The 19,380-nt window shown below is 45.6% G+C and overlaps 1 protein-coding gene across 1 annotated transcript; it reads left to right on the forward strand.

Annotated features, from left to right (window-relative positions):
• The first annotated feature begins 251 nt into the window (after positions 1-251).
• On the forward strand, positions 252-18,747 carry Lap3 (leucine aminopeptidase 3). The gene is made up of 13 exons (XM_051164804.1): positions 252-419; positions 2,194-2,309; positions 4,068-4,122; positions 4,509-4,614; positions 5,669-5,828; positions 7,296-7,460; positions 9,975-10,133; positions 11,315-11,439; positions 12,758-12,846; positions 13,691-13,793; positions 15,829-15,908; positions 17,583-17,692; positions 18,538-18,747. Exons 1-13 carry the CDS (start codon positions 318-320, stop codon positions 18,725-18,727), a joined length of 1,560 nt encoding a protein of 519 aa, XP_051020761.1. The 5' UTR covers positions 252-317; the 3' UTR covers positions 18,728-18,747.
• The last annotated feature ends 633 nt before the right edge of the window (positions 18,748-19,380 follow it).

Below are 19,380 nucleotides of genomic sequence, written 5' to 3' on the forward strand. Positions count from 1 at the left end.
TTACTAATTTGTCTTATACCAACTTCTTAGGCTTCCCACACACGCAATAGCAGACCGCCACGCTGCTGAGTCGCACAAACCACGCCCCAGGACCTTGCCCCGCCCCCGAAGCAAGAAAGTCCCGCCCATGTTCCTTCCGCCCCGCCCCAACCCCTCCTCCCAGTTGCCGACAGCCCCGCCCCTAGATGCCTGCTCAAGCCCCTGTCCGGCTTTCTAGCGCGCGTCCGGCGACTCCGGAGGTCCCGCCTCCAGGCGCGCGCCCTCCCACGAGCCACGTGTTCTCTTTGGAGGGCGGCGCCGTGGGCCGAGCCGAGAAGATGTTCCTGCTGCCCCTTCCGGCTACCGCGCGAGTCGCGCTCCGCCGCTTAGGAGTGAGGAGCTTCTGGCCTCGGGATCTGTCCACCGCAAATATGACGAAGGTGAGTGGCGGCGGCTGGCTCCCCGGCGGCCGCGGGAACCCTGGCCTCGGGCGGCGGAGTGGCCGGGCAGATCCAGGCCGCGGGTGTGTAGGGCGGGCGGCGCCACCAAGTTGCAAAAATGAGGTGACAGAAAAGTTCCTTGGGTTTGCAGGACACCAGCCTGAGCCCGGCCTGTGGCCAGGGCAGCGGGTGCTGTTCGCTGAGGGCGCGCCCTTTTCTTCTTGCTTGGACGGGGCTGGGTTCTGAAGTCTGAGCAGAACCGCGCGCTCCACCTACCAGTCTTTACTAATTCCTCCATCGAACTGAGCTACGAAAAATTACGCCCGCCTACTTCATCGATTTTTTTTTTTCCCCCGGAGACAGGGTTTCTCTGTGTAACAGCCCTGTCTTGTCCTGGACTCACTTTGTAGACCAGGCTCGCCTCAAACTCACGAGATCCATCTGCCTCCGCTAGGATAAAAGGCATTCGCCACCACGCCCGGCTCATTGAGGTTACAGTCACAAGGCCTGGACCCCTCCTCCCCGCTCAAGTGAAGTGTCAGAGAAGGCCCTTGGGGAGTAAGCTGCTGGATTGGGTTTCTGGAGAAAAGCAGTGTCTTTCTAGGGGAAAGGGCTTTGTTGTGAGAGGTCATCTTGAAGGTGTAAGAGCGTCTTCTCCACGTACCTGGGCTGTTGAGAAATTACGGAGGACACTCAGATGTGAAGGGTCCCGGCAGGGTGTTGGCTCATCGGAGTTGAGTCATGCTTCCAGGACCTGGTGAGGGAGATGGATGGAGCTTGGGCTCAGGTCCCCCTGCAGGAACCGCTGGTAGCCGAGGTCCTGCCACCGGTCTGCCCAGGAACAATGGACAGTCTCAGCTTGGTTACGTGGAATCCCAGGAATGAACAATCCTGGGAAAGCTAGAACCTGGGATTTGCTGTGCCAAGGAAGCCTGCCCTCTTCAGTAGAAAGATGAGGGCACCGTGTGGCCTGAGTACCTGGTAGTTTTTTTTTTTTTTTTTAAAGGACCAACGCCAGAAAGAAAGCATGAACATTGCCAAAGTTTTACCATCCTGGAGCTAGTGTGTCAGGCACTAGGTTTCCTTATCTGGCAAACAAGAGAAAAGTACTCCATGGAGATGCTATAAAGGAAGCATCACTTAAAAAAAAAGTCATGAATTGACATGTGAAAGCAAATGATGAGCAGTGGTTTTATTTATATTTATTTCAGTTGTTTGGGGCCTGGAGCTTGTGAGGGTGATGAGGGGTCACACCATTAAGTGCTTGGCAGATGGCCCTGCGTCTGGGCCTCCCTGCTGCAAAGTTACACACTTGCCCGTACCGGATGGACAAGCTACTTACTAAACATGCAATGTGAGCATGCCTAACCTGAAATTTGAAGTGCTCCAAAAGCTCAGGTTTTCTGAGCATTCACCTGACACTTCTGCAAGTAGAAAGTCCTACAGCCAACCCAGTGCGTGGACATAGTCAAAACACAAAGTATTTTAAAGGACTGTAACCTTGAGACGGTGTATCTGAAACAAGTGGTTTTCCTGTTTAGGCTTCGGTCCGAGATGTCTGGTGTACCCCAGTTCTAGTCTTGCCCTGGCAGGGATTTCAGCGGCTGAGGTGGGGGCTTCTGCTCTGCTCTTCTCCTCTGCTCTTGCCCCCCTTGCAGAAGACACGATTTTAATGGAACTGTTTGCCCGTTCTGGAGTTTTGGCAGTTACTGCCTCCTATGGGGTGTACTCTGATTGTATTCATCTTTCTTGTTTCCCCCCCTCCCTCCCCCAGGGTCTTGTTTTAGGAATTTATTCCAAAGACAAAGATGATGACATGCCACAGTTTACAAGTGCAGGAGAGAATTTTAATAAGCTGGTGGCTGGAAAGCTGAGGGAAATGTTGAACATGTAAGTGTTACTATATTTGGGGTTACTTTTTGGTGTGTTTGTTTCGTTTTGTAAGATGGCGGGCAGGGGGTGGGGTGGGGGAGGTGTCTTACTATATAGTTCTGGCTGTCCCGGAACTATGTAGACCAGGCTGGCTGGCATCAAACTCACAGAGATCCACCTGCCTCATTCTCTGGAGGGGATTAAATGTGTGTGCATGACACAGGGCGCGGGGTTCTAGTTGTGAAAGACCCCAAGATTGAAGGAGATTCTTCTCTGTGGGTCAGATAAACTTAATGGAGTTCTGACCAGCAGGTTCTCTGGAAGTGAAAGTAGACTCTAGAAGAAGCCGGGCAGTTGTTTCAGTGTGGGTGGGTCTGCAGTTCTGGGAAGTCATATGGTTTCTAACCAGATCACAAACCTATTGTGAAAGGTTGACGGTGATCCAGAAAGGAACAGATCCCGCTGCCCACTCCCTAGCTCAGGTTCACAATTCCTACTTTCCTGTCTGGCACCAGCCACTGACAGTGCTTTAACTGGGCAGTTTGAAAACAGCCTCAGGTCCTGCCCTTTTATTACCTGACTGGACTTTGAAGGCTTTTCAAATGTTAAAGTACAAGTGGATCATCTGATTAGCAAGAATATAACCTGGGGTTGGGTTGGGGGCAGCGGCTGAGATCTGACCTCTCTCTCCTAGATTAGCAGGTCCTAGAGGAAGTGGGAAACTCTAGAGCTGCTGGCCACATTTGGCAGAAATAGAGCAAGTTAAGCCCCTGTGAATACCTGTTTCTCAGGTGGACTGTATGTTAGAGTGTACCAGGTGTCACCTGATAGTTGCAGTAAATAAATACCTGATAAATGCATTATAGGACTTGTATCTCCACTTGGTTGTTAGTCCTTTACTAAAACCTAAATCGTTAACCCAGAAGCTAGCCTGCTAAGAATCCAGAATGCAAGGGGTCTTGCTGCAGGGTCCCTGTGGGCTACAGCGTCTGTGCTCCTGGCCTCTGGACCTCGTTGGTTAGGTAATTGCCCCCTCTCTCATCTCAGTAAACAGTCTAGGAAATGCCTATGCTGGAGACCCTGTTGTTAAGTCAGCTGCTTGGTTACCACTCTGGATTTTGTTTTTGTGGTGTTGTTTCTTTTAACCACGAAGTCCCCTGGATGGGGAGGCCTGCTGGCACTCAGTGGAAGGATAGCAGGCTACCAAGAAGAGACTTGATACCCTATGAGCATATACAGGGGGAGGAGGTCCCCTCACTCACAGTCATAGGGGAGGGGAGGGAGGAATGGGAGGATACAAGAGATGGGATAACAATTGAGATGTAATATGAATAAATTAATAAAATATATTTTTAAAGAAAGAAAGAAAGGTCTCCACCGTTTAGTACAATCATCATCCAGTGCTCAGATCCCTCTTGCCTATCCATGGGATTATTTTCTTAAAAAGTAAAAAGAAAAAAACAGAGGCTGAACCAGAAGTCACCATGTCATCCAGGTTGGCCTCAAAAGTCACGCCAGTCCTTCCTCACAGCTTCCCAAATTCTGGTATTGCGAGTGTGAGCACACCTGCCGCCCTCGCTGTTTTTAAATCAGCGTTCCTATTCGGTCTAACCTGTAAATTGGCACACTACAGTACGTTCCGAGGTAAGAGTGCTGCATCTGGGAAGTCTGGCCTGTATGGGTCCTGTAAAGCCACGTGAAGCACAGAGTGGAGACAGTTAGTAAGGGAACACCACAGCCTGTACTGCCTAAAGCAACCATCTCCTCTTGCCTTAGATCTGGACCTCCTCTGAAGGCAGGCAAAACCCGAACCTTCTACGGGCTGCATCAGGTATGAAGTGGAAGTTACATGCACCTGGCAGATCCATGCTGTTACCTCCCGTGTGCCCATTCCTGGCTGCGTGAGCAGTCACGCTGGAACTTCCATGTGTGCTCCTACTGTTCCATTCCTATATTAAGCAGAAGCGCGTCTTGTGCTCATAAAGGAGAATGGCTGCCTTCCTCGGTGTGGAGGAAGAGTGCCACCTCATGCAGAGTTATCTGGAGGATTTCCTTCCCTCTGTCTTGCAACATCTGTTGTACTTAACAGCACACAGGGCTCCTCTTTGCTGAACTTAGAGCGGCCCTCTGGCATCTCTTTGTCCTCCTGTCATTTTCTTCTGGAGAGGAGCTGTTTAAAGAATTCACAATGGTTGTCTTGGTGTATTTATGGACCAGGACTTCCCCAGTGTGGTGGTGGTCGGCCTTGGCAAGAGATCGGCCGGAATTGATGACCAGGAGAACTGGCACGAAGGCAAGGAAAACATCAGAGCTGCTGTTGCAGGTTTGCACGTTCTTCCTGTGTAAGAGCGGAAGGTTCTCGAGGGTCCGTTCCTTCAGACAGTCTTTCTTCCCCTTTGTCCATTCCCCGCCACCACCCTGACCCTGCTCACATGCAGTAGCTCTGTGGATTGAGCTTATATACATAGCTTGGCCTTACCTGCCTTCTATTGGGAGGCTTGCTACCATTTGTTCTTAGAACTGTAGTCTGTCAGAACTTGTGATGTGTAGGTGGTTTTCCATTTTGTCATGCATCCGTGGTGTTGCCTGACTTTTAGCTAACACGGAATTGTTATATTTACCACTCAGAGAAAAACAGGAGCAGAGCGTGAGATACTTATTCATTGCCAGCAAAATACACTGGCCTGTCCAATTGGCTTGACTGGTGGGTTGGGGGAATCGAGGTCAGTGCCATTGAGTCACTTTGTTGCTTAGCAGCAGGGAGAGCCTTTCCCTCAAGATGACCACCCCAAATGCACTTTGAGAAACACACTTCGGGCGGCAGTAATTTGCCCAGCTAATCTTTGGCCTTGGGTAGATCATGAACGCTTATTAAGTTTGCTTTCAGAGTTAAGTAGCTATGCCTGACTTTTATTTGAGACTTTTTTGCTGACACGGTTTTAATAAATGCTGTTAATGATGGCCCTTGCTCACTTGCTTGTATGGGACTTCAACGTCATCATTTCTTGGTCCCTTTAATCTGGCAGCTCCTGGCGATTGGGAAGCTTATGGGGGGGTGGGGGGTGGGAAGGGGGGGGAACGCTAGTGCTTCAGCAACACTTCTAGATACATCTGCCTCTCACTGAGGGTCTCTCCCTGTTTGTGAGGAGTTGTGCCTCTGACCTCAGTACTCAGCTCTGCGTGTGAGACACTTACCCACCCACGCTTTGTGGAAGAGGAAATGAAAGTTTAGAGCCAGAGCCACCAGCGGCCAGTCCTGTGTGTCCCCGTCCCCCCGTCCCCCCGTCCCCCGTCCCCTCCCCGCCCCCGCCCCGCACACCACCCCATGCCTCTGCCTTGTGCTGACTCAGCTTTCTGCTTCCGCTGTGGTCCTGCAGCGGGCTGCAGGCAAGTTCAAGACCTGGAGCTGCCTTGGGTGGAGGTGGATCCCTGTGGAGATGCTCAGGCGGCAGCAGAAGGAGCCCTGCTCGGCCTCTATGAGTATGATGAGCTAAAGCAGAAGAAGAAGGTGGCTGTGTCGGCGCAGCTCCACGGCAGGTGATGGGAGGGAGCCGGGGCGTGGGTGGCCCTCCCAGGCATTCTCACAGCGTGTTTTGGAAGTTAGCTTTTCAGTGTCCAACAGCTGTGTGTATCCTACTTACTGTCGCAGCCCGCTTTACAGTGTGCTAATTGTCCCCAAGCTCTCCTCCTGGCTCTTGTCATGTGTGTAATTCCTCTGTGGCTCCTGAGAATCTTCTCTCCACTTGCTGGCTACTAAGAAGCATTCACAGTGTTGCCTCATCCCCAGGAGGAGGAATGACTCGACAGAATGTCCTAGTGAGCTTTAATCCAAACACTTCCCATTGAACTCATACCTGCTGGCATTATGCTAAACGTTAGACCTGTATGCACACGGGAGTATTACATCTTTGCCTTTGTGGTTCATGGTGGGAGATGCTTTCAGAAGATAGCTGACCACCTCTCACTCCAGCCCTATTCCACTGAGTTGCTCGTGGTATCTGTGAGAGAGTGGTTGAGGGTGGAGGCTCTGTAGATACTCAGCCCATATTGAATCTTGTCCCTATCACTGACTTGGGGTAACCTCCGTTAAGTGACCCAAATTTGTATTTCTTTCGCTCCTTGTGTAGGAGAGTTGTAATCCTGGTGTCAAGTTTCGTGTTTTTAGAGAGGGTCTCATTTTATAGCCTTAGACTAGCCTTGAACTTACGATCTTGCTGCCTCAGCCTCTGCAGTGTTGCAGGTGCAGGCATATGCCATCATTCCTGGTTGGGATCATAGTTTGTATGATAATCCAAAGACAAAACATGTCAACTGGGTGGCAGCTATTATTTTGCCTGTCTCCAAGTTGCCTGTATTAACTGCTAGCAAAGAGCTAGGATCATGCACCATGCGCCTTGGCTGTCCAGTGGGTTAGAAGTTACAGCCTTGATCCCCATCTGAAATTTTCCTGCATGCTGCCTCACACTTAGTACTAGGGACTCTCATCTCTTTTCAGTGAACTGAACTTTGGGTAGGGGTCTCTAAATAACCTTTGCAGGTAGATTTATAGCTTCAAATCCCCATCAGACTACACACACAGATACACACACGCTACTACCACCACCACCCTTTTTTTTTTTGTTGTTGTTTGCTTTTTGTTTTTTCAAGACAAGATTTCTCTGTGTAGCCCTGGCTATCCTGGAACTCACTTTGTAGATCAGGCTGGTCTCAAACTCACCGAGATCTGCCTGCCCCTGCCTCCTAAGTGCTGCGATTAATGGTGTGTGCCACTACTATCCGGCAAAAGCGGAGATTGTTGAAATGAGCTGCTTAGCTGGATTTCTCCTACTTCTTCAGTGGGGCCTGTTTTCTCGCTCACAGGATAGATCTAGGTCTTGTGTAATGATTCTTTGTTTGTCATCTTGATCTTTTTTTTTTTTTTTTTTTTTTTTAAGATAAGTGCCTCACTTAGTAGAAACACCTGTGTTCTTGAGATTGTTTGAGAGTAACTCTTTTCTTCTACAGTGGTGATCAGGAAGCCTGGGAGAAAGGAGTCCTCTTTGCTTCTGGGCAGAACTTGGCCCGCCAGCTGATGGAGTCTCCAGCCAATGAGATGACGCCAACCAGATTTGCTGAAATTATTGAAAAAAATCTCAAAGGTGCCAGTAGGAAGACAGAGGTCCATATCAGGTAATGTATGAGTATGTCACTGACTCGTGTGACGTACAGCCAAAGGAACAGTGTGTGCTCTTTGGTTTTATATCACTTTGATACAAGCTAGAGTCATTTTGGAAGAAGGAACCTCAACTGAGAAAAATGCCCCCAGCAAATTGGCCTGTGGGTAAGTCTGCGGTGCATTTTCTTTTTTGATAGTTGATGTGGGAGGTCCCAGCTCACTGGACAGTGCTGCCTCTGAACTGGTGGTGCTTGCTGGGTTCTGTAAGAAAGCAGGCTGAGCAGGCGGTGGGGAACAAGCGGTAACCAGCACCTCTCCATGGCCTCTGCATCAGCTCCTACCGCCAGGCTCCTGCTCTGTTTGAGTTCCTGGCCTGGTGTCCCTCAGTGATGGACTGTTACCTGAAAGTGTAAGCTGAAAGACACTTCCCTCCCCACGTTTCTTATGGCTGTGGTGTTTTACCTCAGCAGTAGAAACCCTGACCAACCCAAGCCAGGATCCTACCTAACATTGAACTCTCTGTGTTCAGAGGAGTAAATTAGCCCATGGGTCAGATAGACACACAAGGTCAGATAGAGTTACAGAGCTGCACTTGAGGGGTTTTTCCTCACCTTTAAGAGAGTCTCATGACTTCATTCTGTGTTGTGTGGTTTTTAAGTTCATTTTATGAGATGAAGTTTTCATTCTGTACAGTTCATTTCTCTTTGAGTAAAGATTTGGGAGTTGAATTCCTAGGTCAAAAGTAACTGGTTAACTTTTTTAAAAAATTTGTATTCTATATGTATGGGTATTTAGCCAGTATGTATGTCTGTGTACTCTGTGTTGTCGTATACGTGTATATTATTACACATATATATAATAAACTACCTACAGCAAGAAGATTTACTTCATTTTTACAGTTGTTTCTCAAGGGATTTTTTCATGTAAGAGTATTTTTCAGCACTTAATTGTGATCAAAGTTTTGTTTGTTTGTTTGTTTTAAGTCTGTGCTTAGACAGAATGAGGAGTATTGTGGAGGAAACACCGGACTGAGCTTGCTAGGATGCCCTGAGTAGTTCAGTGTGTTGAGTCCATCAGTGTGTAGACGTGCCCTGTCTCAGAGGAGGAGATGCCAGTGCTCTGCCATGTCAGCCAGTAGTGGCGATGCTGCTGGGTCAGGGAAGGCATGAAATTTGTAGGCAGGCATGCACAGTGGTGGACCTTGCTGCCAGGGATAGAATAGGCAGGTAAATGGGTCTGGGAAGCTGCAACAGCAGCAGGATGAGGGCCGTGAGTGAAAATGGAGCCCAGCAGAGGCCTAAAGGTCACTTTAAATGTTAACAGACCAGGAGCATCAGCTAAGGTGTGCAGTCTTGGGATCCCACAAGGCTATGGGTAAGCAGAGGGAACAAAAGTTCAGACAGAGACCAGCATGATGCGAGGCCAGTGTGTGAGTCATGCTGTAACTTGGCTATACCACGCCCATCCAAGGTACGTCTGCATCAAAGAAATACAGTCCTCCAGAAGAGCAGGACAGCAATAAAGCACCTATAAAATCCCGAGTACTAAGCTTGGGGTTAGAAATGTCTACGCGGTACAGGCTTGTTTCTTTTGATGTGATTTATGTTTCTGGATTCCCCGTGAGTGTAATAGACTAATGGCCAGGCAAGCACAGGCGTAGTCCTTCATCTGGTTAGCTCTGGTCTTCTCTGGCAGTACAGGCTTTGTTAATTTTGACTAGAAATCAATACAGAGCTCCTGTTCCTGACCCTAGAGAGAATAGCAATATGGCATGTGTGTTCTAGTTTGCAGTAAGGTGGAGGTTCATGTTACCTGCACTGAGCCTGTGTGTATTATGAGAACTAAGTAATTTTCCCACCGAGAGACATCTCAAATTACACTTGGAGCCATGGGAAGTGGTGTGCCAGTGTTGAAAAGACAAGCAAAGAAACAGGATATTTTATTCGTGTTGGTGTAAGATAGCCTTATTGAGTTGGTTAATTTTGTGTTTGTGTGTGTCATTATTAGTAATACAGAAGTGAAGCTGAACGCCTCAGTTATCTTTAGGTTCCCTGTATGGACTCAGAACCTTCCTAATTTCATCTCAAATTAAAACTAGGAAGTAACCGAGTAGGTTGGGGAGGACTGTTTTTATTGACTGAACACTGCTTATTACTAAGATTGTATTACTTAACCACATATACGTTCTCTGAGTAGTTGTGTGACCCTTGGTAGAGGAGTGCCTGGTCTCACTTTACAGTTGAAGTATCCCAGAATGGAGTCTTTTGCTTGTGAGCAGACAGAAGCAAACGATACACTGTGATCACTGATGTCCTGTGTTTTTAACCTGATTTTGGGCATGGAGCTCATGGCCTTGTGCACTTTAAGCAAGTGCCCTACCGCTGAGTGCGCCAGGTCCTGTTCAGCATTTGAATAACTTAATATGTTGTATAAATTTTTTTTTAGCATGGTGTGAAATTTTCATAAGTTGTTTTGGAATAAATGTAACAGTATCTCTCCTTTTTCCCCCGCCTCTTTCTGCCCTGTAGACCCAAGTCTTGGATTGAGGAACAAGAGATGGGTTCGTTCCTAAGTGTGGCCAAGGGGTCTGAAGAACCACCAGTCTTCTTGGAAATCCACTACAAAGGCAGCCCCGACGCAAGTGAAGCACCCCTGGTGTTTGTGGGGAAGGGAATTACCTTTGACAGGTACTTCCCAGGGGTGTCTGTGCTTTCTGCTGCGGGGAATGCTATGTATGTGTAGTGTCACTCATAAGCATGAGGTTTGGTCGGGTTTCACACGTGGTAGTAGACGTGTCATGCTGTGAGTTTGGAAATGCAATGCTTACATATGCTGAAGACATTAGGGCTTTTGTGTGTTACGGTCCTGATCTTAGCCCTGTGACCAACAGGTGAGGATAGCACAATTCGGAAGTCGTTTGTTCAAAGTCACACCACCATGTAGAGTCAGTGGGTTGGGAGTGCTCCATTGGTAAAGTGCTTGTTATGCCCACACTCGTGCAAGCACGCCTTACACAAAGACACCTTCCTTGTGCCTGGTCTCATTCGGGAGCCATCTGCCACCAGCAGGTGTTGAAAGAACTTTTACTTTTCTGTCTTGTGCATTTGAGAGGAGTGTTCCAGTGTTCCACGAGCTCTTCAGCTTTTTTTTTAATAGGTTGTGACCTTCAGGTTTTGTGGGTTAGTTACTTACAAAGACTTTTCTTTCTGGTAAGACAGTGTTTGTGGGTACAAGGTGTTAATGATAGAAAGCAGAGATGGATCTTACTTAGGTGGCTTCATAGTGTATGGTGACGTTTTCAGTGGTACCTGGTCACATTTCGTTCAAATGGAAATAAAAGAGCCTGCCTCACTTATCCATATTTCTGGGATTATTTTCTGTCTTTATAAAGGCTACAGAATTAATGTAATGTCCATCCCAGGTCTAGAAGGTTGACTTTCTGTGGTGGGTATGTGGTACTTTGGTGTGGTAGTGAACTCTGAGCTTGTACGAGATTTGGGTTTGTTCCGGTTTGAGGCAGACTCGCTATGTCACTCAACCTGGCCTCAGAGTTGAAATCCTGCCTCAGCCTCCTGAATTGTGGGATTGCAGGCATACACCATCACATGGATGATGTTCTTTTGTTTTGTTTTGACATTTTCATTTATTTATTATGTGTGGTATATATGCGTATGGGGACCCAAGTGTCACAGCTGTCATAGAAGTCAGGAATCTACTCTGTTCTTCCACCATGTGGGTCAGAGGAATCAAACACAGGCTATTACGTTTGGCAGCAAGCACCTTTGTCCTTAGCCATCTCACTGGCCGTGTCTTTGGTCTTTCAACTTTGCTAGTGTTAATGTTGTGCACTGTCTCCTTTTCCGTACAGTGGCGGTATCTCCATCAAGGCTTCTGCAAATATGGACCTCATGAGGGCTGACATGGGAGGAGCTGCAACAATATGCTCGGCCATTGTGTCTGCAGCAAAGCTCAATTTGCCCATTAATATCATAGGTAAGGAGAGCAAGGATCGCAGCTTGTAGTGCTTCCAAATCCAGCCATATGGTAGAACTGAAATACGCAACAGTTTTCTTCCTTTTGAAAAGACACTTTTAAGTAGCTTTTCATCAAGCAGAAGCTGTTGGCTGAAATATGTGTTTTCTGTCTGAGGTGACTGAGTTACAAGTGTTTTGCAGCCAGCGGGCTGTAACTTGTATTGATTTGTTTTAGGCAAAAGTTGTTAGCCATCAGGAGCACATATGTCACGCTTGTGCTTGGCTGGGATGGGAGCCATCATCTCTGACTTGCTTACTGACTGCCTCATAGGACTTTGGTTGGTCAGGTGCCTGATACAGAACAAACAGTTAGTACACAGGGTCTCCTGGTATTACAGATGCAAACCTCCAGCAGTGTGCTGGGAGCTTAATGCATTGCCAGTACCAAGATTCAGAGGAAGAGGGAGTTGGGTTTCATCCATGGTGTGGGGAAAGTAGAATGGTACTTTAAATCTGTCTGGCCTGAATCTCCCTGACCCAGCCATTCCAGAATCATGGTCTTTTTGTTCTGTTATCAGTCCTTTTCTTAAAACTGTATTATTGGAAATCAAGATGTTGACATTTCAACATATTTTCACCTCTGAATACTTTTAACATTTTTCCTAAGAAAAAGGACATTCCAGGTAATGGTAATACAGTTATATTTCAAAAGGGTTGACAGAATAACCTAGTAAAAATTTCCCAGTTGTCTGAAAAATAAAGTCCATTTTGTATATATTTGGTACCTTTTTAAGAATTTGGGTTTTGTTTTTTTGTTTTGTTTTGTTTTGTTTTTTTAAGTATGTATGTCAGCATGTGGTACAGGTGCCCATGGAGGCTAGAGAGGGCATTGGAGCCACTGGAGCTGGGTGCTGGGAACCAAGGCAGATCTGAAAGATAAGGGTACAACCCTGAGCCATCTCTCCAGCCCCCATATTTAGTGTTAAAATCTAGATTCCCAGCAAGACAGCACATTGCACTCGGTTGCCTCATTCCTATACTTTTCTTGCCAAGACCCCATTCCTTCTCCTTTTTTTCTTCATGCCCTGGCAGTTTGAAAGATCCAGGCTGTTCTGGTGCTCTGTGACTTGCATTTACTTCGTCAGGATTAGAATCAGTTAGCCTGTGCTATGTGTGCTCCTTCCTCCACTGTCTTAGTTTTGCCATTTACAGGTTTATCACTTGGGAAAGTGCAGCCTGTGTGTGGTATGCTTTCAGTGGCTCTCTGGCAGCCTCCGGTCCCAAAGGATGGCATTTTTGGATCCAGTGCGTTTCATGTTTTTATGTTTTTCCAATAGGTTTGGCCCCACTTTGTGAAAATATGCCCAGTGGCAAGGCCAACAAGCCAGGGGATGTCGTCAGAGCCAGGAACGGGAAGACCATCCAGGTTTGTGAGGGAACAACAAAACATCTCCATCTGGCATTTCTCAGAACCCCAGTGTAACATGGGAATAGGACCCCAGCTCCACTTTGGGGCAGGGTGATGTTTTTAGTGCTGCAAGGTACAGTTAGTTTTTGATGCAAGTTTTTAAGAGTATTTTTCCTTCTCTGTTGTATTTTCCGCTGATTGTATACATACAAATCACAGATGTGCGGCCTGACCTATAGAGCACAGTGCACCCATAAAGTATGGGCAGTTTCCTATGTGCTTGTGCCACGATTAACTTTATTCTCTGTTAGATGTTCAATTGGAAACGACTGCTCTATACCTGGGCTCTGTGCTCTGGCCTCTGTGGAGCACGAGTGTACGTGCATCCGCTGCTCAGAACCCTGGGTCTTTAGCTGAAGGAAGGGAATAGGACCAGAAAGGGCTGCCAAGATTTTAGGAGTTTCCAAGCCTGGAGTTCCAGGTGGGCATTTAGCTTTAACTTCCGTTAAGTCCTTATTTTGTTTGTTTTGTGCTTAGAGAGGAAAACCAGGGTCTCAGGCATGCAGCACCCTCAGCCTTGTTACTTCTACTGTCTATTCCCAGTCTTCCTTCCTGTTCGCAGCACTTGCCATTAAAATGGAGCAGACTTTTCCCTGCTGTTCTCAGTGTGGGTGTCATCAGCTAGGGCAGGGACTTACTAAGCCACCCTCCAGGTTAGATATGTTCCTTCTGTGGCTGAAGTACACGGTGTCTTTTTCCTGCCTCGTGACAGATGTCACCCTGACCTTTCCCCATTTGAAATCATATTCATTCCTCAGGTTGTCTGACCCCTCCCTTCTTCTTGTTTGTAATCTCTTTGCAGGTTGATAACACTGATGCTGAGGGGAGGCTCATCCTGGCTGATGCACTGTGTTACGCACACACCTTCAATCCCAGGGTCATCATCAATGCTGCTACCTTAACAGGTCAAAACAAATTTTTCCTTGTCTTGTCTGAAGGAAATCTTACTTGTTGGGTGCGGTGTACACTCTGTACTCTGGACATTATTTTGCTGAAATTTGGTTCACTCCACTCGTATTCAAAACTCCTTCACCAAAAGAACTGCCCCTGCAGTTATAAAATGTTCTCAATATTAGTTCTGTTGCTTTAAAGTATTCTAAAGTTTCTTAAATATGTATTAAGTGTGTATGTCTGTGTGTGTGTATATGTGTATACATTTGTATATTTTTTTTGTCATGTGTACTTATGTCACAGTGCATGTGTAGAGGTCAGAGGATAACTTATATGATTTGATTTTTCTCCACCATGTTGGGTGTTGGGTATCAGAATTAAGCTGTCAGGCTTGGTGATAGCACTAATGGTTCTTTAGTGATAAGTTTTAACAAATGGGTCAAAAAAGAGAGTGTGTTTTTTTTTTTTAAAGAGTGTTTTTTGTTACAACTGCCATCTAATACAAATCTGAAAAGATTGATACATTTCAAAATCAGTGTGTGTGTGTGTTGTTTTTGTTATCATCATCATCATCATCATCATCATCATCATCATCATTATTATTATTATTATTATTATTACCATAAAGAAATAAAGACATTTGGGGGTGGCAAGATCTTTGTTTAATGGGCACACAGCAGAGTGAGAGGTATGCAAAGAAAGCCTGGCTTTAGGGCCAGCTTGGGTGTAACCCCTGTTTACTAGCTGGGCAGCCCCCTGGAATTCCCTGGCCTCTAACACCATTACTTGAGGACAGCTCTGCTTGCTTCACATTGTTAAGGGTTGGAAAGAGCTTCATGGAACCTGTTAAATACTGGCCTTGACTTCGGGCTCTACAGAAAGTGCAGAGATTTCTGAAGGGTGAAACAGATAGTGGCTTGTAGCACAATCCCAAAACTCAGAATCTTCCATCCAAAGATCTCGTCCTAGGAATTCATCTGTATCTCGAGATAAAATTCAGATCATTTTGTGTCTTTTGGTTTTGATCTTTTGCTGAGTCGTGAAAGCCTCTTATTGGAGCAAAAGTCAGTTCATGTTCCTCTCCTGGGTGTAATAACAGTGCACAGTGGTTTATTGTTTCTATTTTTTGGAAATCCTGACCTTTTAATTTTTAAAGCTGGCATACAAAGATGGCTTCATTATGGCAGTTTCACAAATGCTTCAAACGGCATCCATGGCAAGGTTGGGGCCGTGATGGAGAGATGGGTGACCTAGAGCCACTGAGAGAACACTGGCCAGTGGCACTGTGCGTTTCTATTAACTATGCTTCTATATTGCTGCATCTGGAACTGTGACAACAGCTGTAGAGTTGTAGAAAACACAGTGATTTAAAACTGTATTATGAAATCCTCTTAAATCAAGGTATTACATTAAATGTTTGTTCCTATCCTTTTCTATTCTTATAAGTGAAAATACCACACTTTTGTTTATCATTAGTTTTTGTCTTTTTTATAAGAAATTTAGAAACCAATGGAAAACTTTGGAGGTCAAATTAATATTATATCAAAATCTACCAACTTTAAAAATAAGGCATCAAAATAAATGACTAAAATGAGACACACATATCCCACATAGATGTCTCACAGGCATCAGATAAGTACTACCTGCTGTAGTGCCTGATACATGGTTGATGGCAAATGAATGGCTGGCAGCATGCATTAACTCCTGCTCTGTGCCAGGACTGTGCTGATGGCTGAGCACGGAGCACATATAGAATGGCCATAGTCTCAACTGTTTAGAACTCTAGAAAGAACTATCAAATAAGTGGCAGTGGCCTTGGGATGGGCTTGTTGATAACTAATAATCATTTTTCTTTTCTGCATTTTCCACAATAAAGGGAAATTCTAGCCTGAGAGACATAACTAGCTATAAAAGTGACTATTTCCCAAGCTCGTGTACATTTTATAATGAAGGAACATTAATAAATTTAGAGCTCACAGTTGTGGTCTGAGCAACAGGAGACACTGGCCTCGAGCAACTGGTACTGACCTGAGGGACTGTGTCCTACAGGTGCCATGGACGTAGCCCTGGGATCGGGCGCCACAGGAGTCTTCACCAATTCATCCTGGCTGTGGAACAGACTATTTGAGGTAGGACTAAGATATATACCTATAAGTTACAAAGATGATAATTTTGGTGGTCTTTGAATACTATGCTTGTTCAAGACCTGTGTTAAAGTGATTTTCTACCTGTTGGGTTGCCTCTGAATTAAAAGTAGGTCATAGCAATAAACGTGATTCGGTGGCTTTGGGTTTTTTAAAGATATTCCTAAGTTACAGGTGTGCTGCCACTTCCCAGTCCTTGTAGCCTCACATTGATGTAAAAATAACTGACAAATTACATGGCCAAGATTGAGAGTCCCTAAGGTGCAAAGGGTATGAAGCTAACTTTATGAAAGAATGGCCCCTCTAATGAGTGTATGTGGATGAGCAGTGTAGACAGAGCTCCCGCTGGGTGAGTCAGTGATGAGATGTCCCTTCACTGTGCTGTGTGCCCTTTCCAGCCAGCTTTCATGCTTGCCTCCCCCGTTAGACGTTACACCGTCACTCATGGCTTTCACCTGCCAATACCACTGTTAGCCTAACCTCGCCAGTTTCTAGTCAGCAGGTGTCAGTGGTTTCCTGGTGACCTAGTCCTTGGCTTCTGTGATTTTCTTCTCTTCTTGCTGGCTTGTATGACTGTCCTGTCTTCGCTCCTTTGCTAGCTGTTTGCTTTGTCTTCCTCTTTGGACAGTGTCTAGTCCTTGGCCTGATACAAGCTCTTGAGTCTGTATGGCAGATCTTGTCTATTCCATGTCTAGTAGCAGCTGTGTCTCCAGTGCTCCATGGGCTCCTTGGCAGCTCCATCTGCAGCTCACGCATCCTTTCACAAGCAGTTAAGGCAGCTTACCATAGGCTACAGACTCACAACCCATGAGTACATTTATGAGGTTTGTTTAAGGTCCTAGATTTATTTCTCACTTGACAGTGCTTCCCGTACTTCTCCGTCTTTGTGAAGCTCGCTGTCAGCCTCTGTAACAGCCAGGCTGTCTCCCTGAAGGCTGAGCTAGGAACCTCTCTTGGCCTTTGACACTACCCGGAGTCCCTCTGTCATCATGGCACACGCAACATTTAGGGTTTTTTGAGTTGTCTTCCTAGCTAAAGTGATGTGTTCACAGGCATGTTAGTCAGCAACCAACACCCCACAGTCTGTTTCCCCAAAGGTAGCCAGTGCATCTGATGTGTCCTTATGTCCTAAAACAGCAGGTCCTGTTGCTGCTTTTTGGATTTTTTTACTCTGAAGCTTTATTTTTGGCTTCTTGTGTAAATGAGTAAAGCAGCCTGCTTATCTGGTTCTGTGAGGGTTACCTTTGATGGTGTAGATGTTAACACTGCAGCTCAGCAGTACTCTACAGCTCAGTATCAGCAAATGAATGGGGACTAAGCAGTGCATGAATGGCGTCATCTTGTCTCAGGCCCTGGTTTTCGGTGATGGAGGTCTAGCATGCATGTCTCCAGCAGACCAAGGTGTCTGGACTCTTCCAAGTCTCCCACCCTGGTTAAACCCTCAAAGCCTATAGCTGCCAAGTGAGAATTTACTAAACATCTTACTTTACGACATTCCTGTTTCCTAATTCTGAGATAAGTCTTTTGTGACCTGGAGCCATCTTGAACATCGCTTTCACAGCCCTGCTTCGTAGTGACAAGCTAGAATGGCTCTTTGCTTCATGCACTAGGCTCTAGAGCTTCTCAGAATGTCCTCTCACACTGTCACGCTGTTCTTAGGCCAGCATAGAAACTGGGGACCGAGTCTGGAGGATGCCTCTCTTTGAGCATTATACAAGACAAGTCATAGACTGCCAGCTTGCTGATGTCAATAACCTTGGAAAATACAGGTATGTGAAATGATCTGAGTTTCTCTTTCCCACTGTCCCTGCTTGCTAAACTGCCCTTTAGTCTCATCCTTTGTACAGAAGATTTTACAACTCATTGATTTCCTTTTGATGTAATACTTCAAAGCTTACTGATGTGTTAAATTTTGAAAATATTTCTCTAGCAGGTTCTCTTAATGTTAGAAAATTGCAAAACTGAAGGTTATTTTAAGAAAATAAGAAAAAGTCTTGGGGACGATAAAAATTCATTACACAGAAAAAGTAATCTAGAGTTTGCTGTTCATGCCATAAAGCCATATCTAAAATGAATATTCTGGAAGTGATTTCTGGGTTACTTTCTTTTCTTTTCTTTTTTTCTTTTTTTCTTTTTTTCTTTTTGGTTGTTTGAGACAGGATTTCTCTGTGTAGCCTTGAAACGTTGTAGACCAGGCTGGCCTCAAACTCACAGGGATCCACCTGCCTCTGCCTCCCGATTAAAGGGATTAAAGGTGTGTGCCACCACCACCACCACCACCACCCGGCCTGGGTTAATTTCTTAACATGTTACATGAGCTTAACTTTTCCCTGTTGGTAGTAAATAGGACCTAGCTAGCATAAATGTAATACTATTTTTAAAGGCCGTTCATTTTGTGTGGGGTGGTGTAGGTGCCATGGCCATGTGGCCTGTGTGTGGAGGTTAAAGGACAACTCCTTCCACAGGGATGCGTGCTCCAGAGATGGAGCTCAGGCCGTGAGGCTTGTATAAGAGGTAGTCTATCCCAGCCATCCCACTGTCGCTTCTTAATGCAATGAATGCTTGGTGCACTCTGACATGAGATAAAATAATACTATTTTGTCTTTGTCTTCAGATCTGCAGGTGCATGTACAGCCGCGGCATTCCTGAGGGAGTTTGTGACTCATACAAAGTGGGCACATTTAGACATAGCAGGTGTGATGACCAACAAAGATGAGATCCCGTACCTGCGGAAGGGCATGAGTGGGCGGCCTACAAGGACTCTGATAGAGTTCTTACTTCGCTTCAGTAAAGACAGCTCTTAGTTCACACACTCAGGAAGTTTTCCATCTGTCTTGAATTGGATATTTTGCCTTCATATTATTTTTGAATGAATGAAAATCTTTTAAAGGCAAAAATGAATGGTGTTCTTTTTTTTTTAATCTTAATTTTTAGAATATTTTAGTATGCTTGAGTCACAAAAGTCTAAATGATATGAATTAATATAGGCCCTTTAAACTATTAAAATATGTTGTAATAATATGTATTTTTTAGTCATATTTACTATTTTTACTAGACAGGGACAATCTAAGTCCACAAAAATGTACACAGGGAGCTGGGCATCGTGGCGCACACCTTTGATCCCAGCACTTGGGAGGCAGAGGCAGCTGAATTATTGAGTTCAAGACTAGCCTAGTCTACAGAGTGAGTTCCAGGCCAGCCAGAGCCACACAGAGAAACCCTGTCTTGAAAAACAACAGCAGCAGCAGCAAAAAAACACAACAAAATATATAAAGGAAAATATAACTAATAACTTTGGTATTCGGTTTTCTAATTTTTGATTCTTAGATTATTTTATCGTTCATGTAACTTTCAAAATCCAAATCCAATGCAGCAAATAAATTACATTTCCTTCTGATAACTATTTGTCCACTGTGATTTACAGCTCTGTAAAGAATCATTTAAGAAACTTCTGGGC

This window comes from Acomys russatus, chromosome 22, assembly GCF_903995435.1.
Source record: "Acomys russatus chromosome 22, mAcoRus1.1, whole genome shotgun sequence".
Taxonomy (NCBI): Eukaryota; Metazoa; Chordata; class Mammalia; order Rodentia; family Muridae; genus Acomys; species Acomys russatus.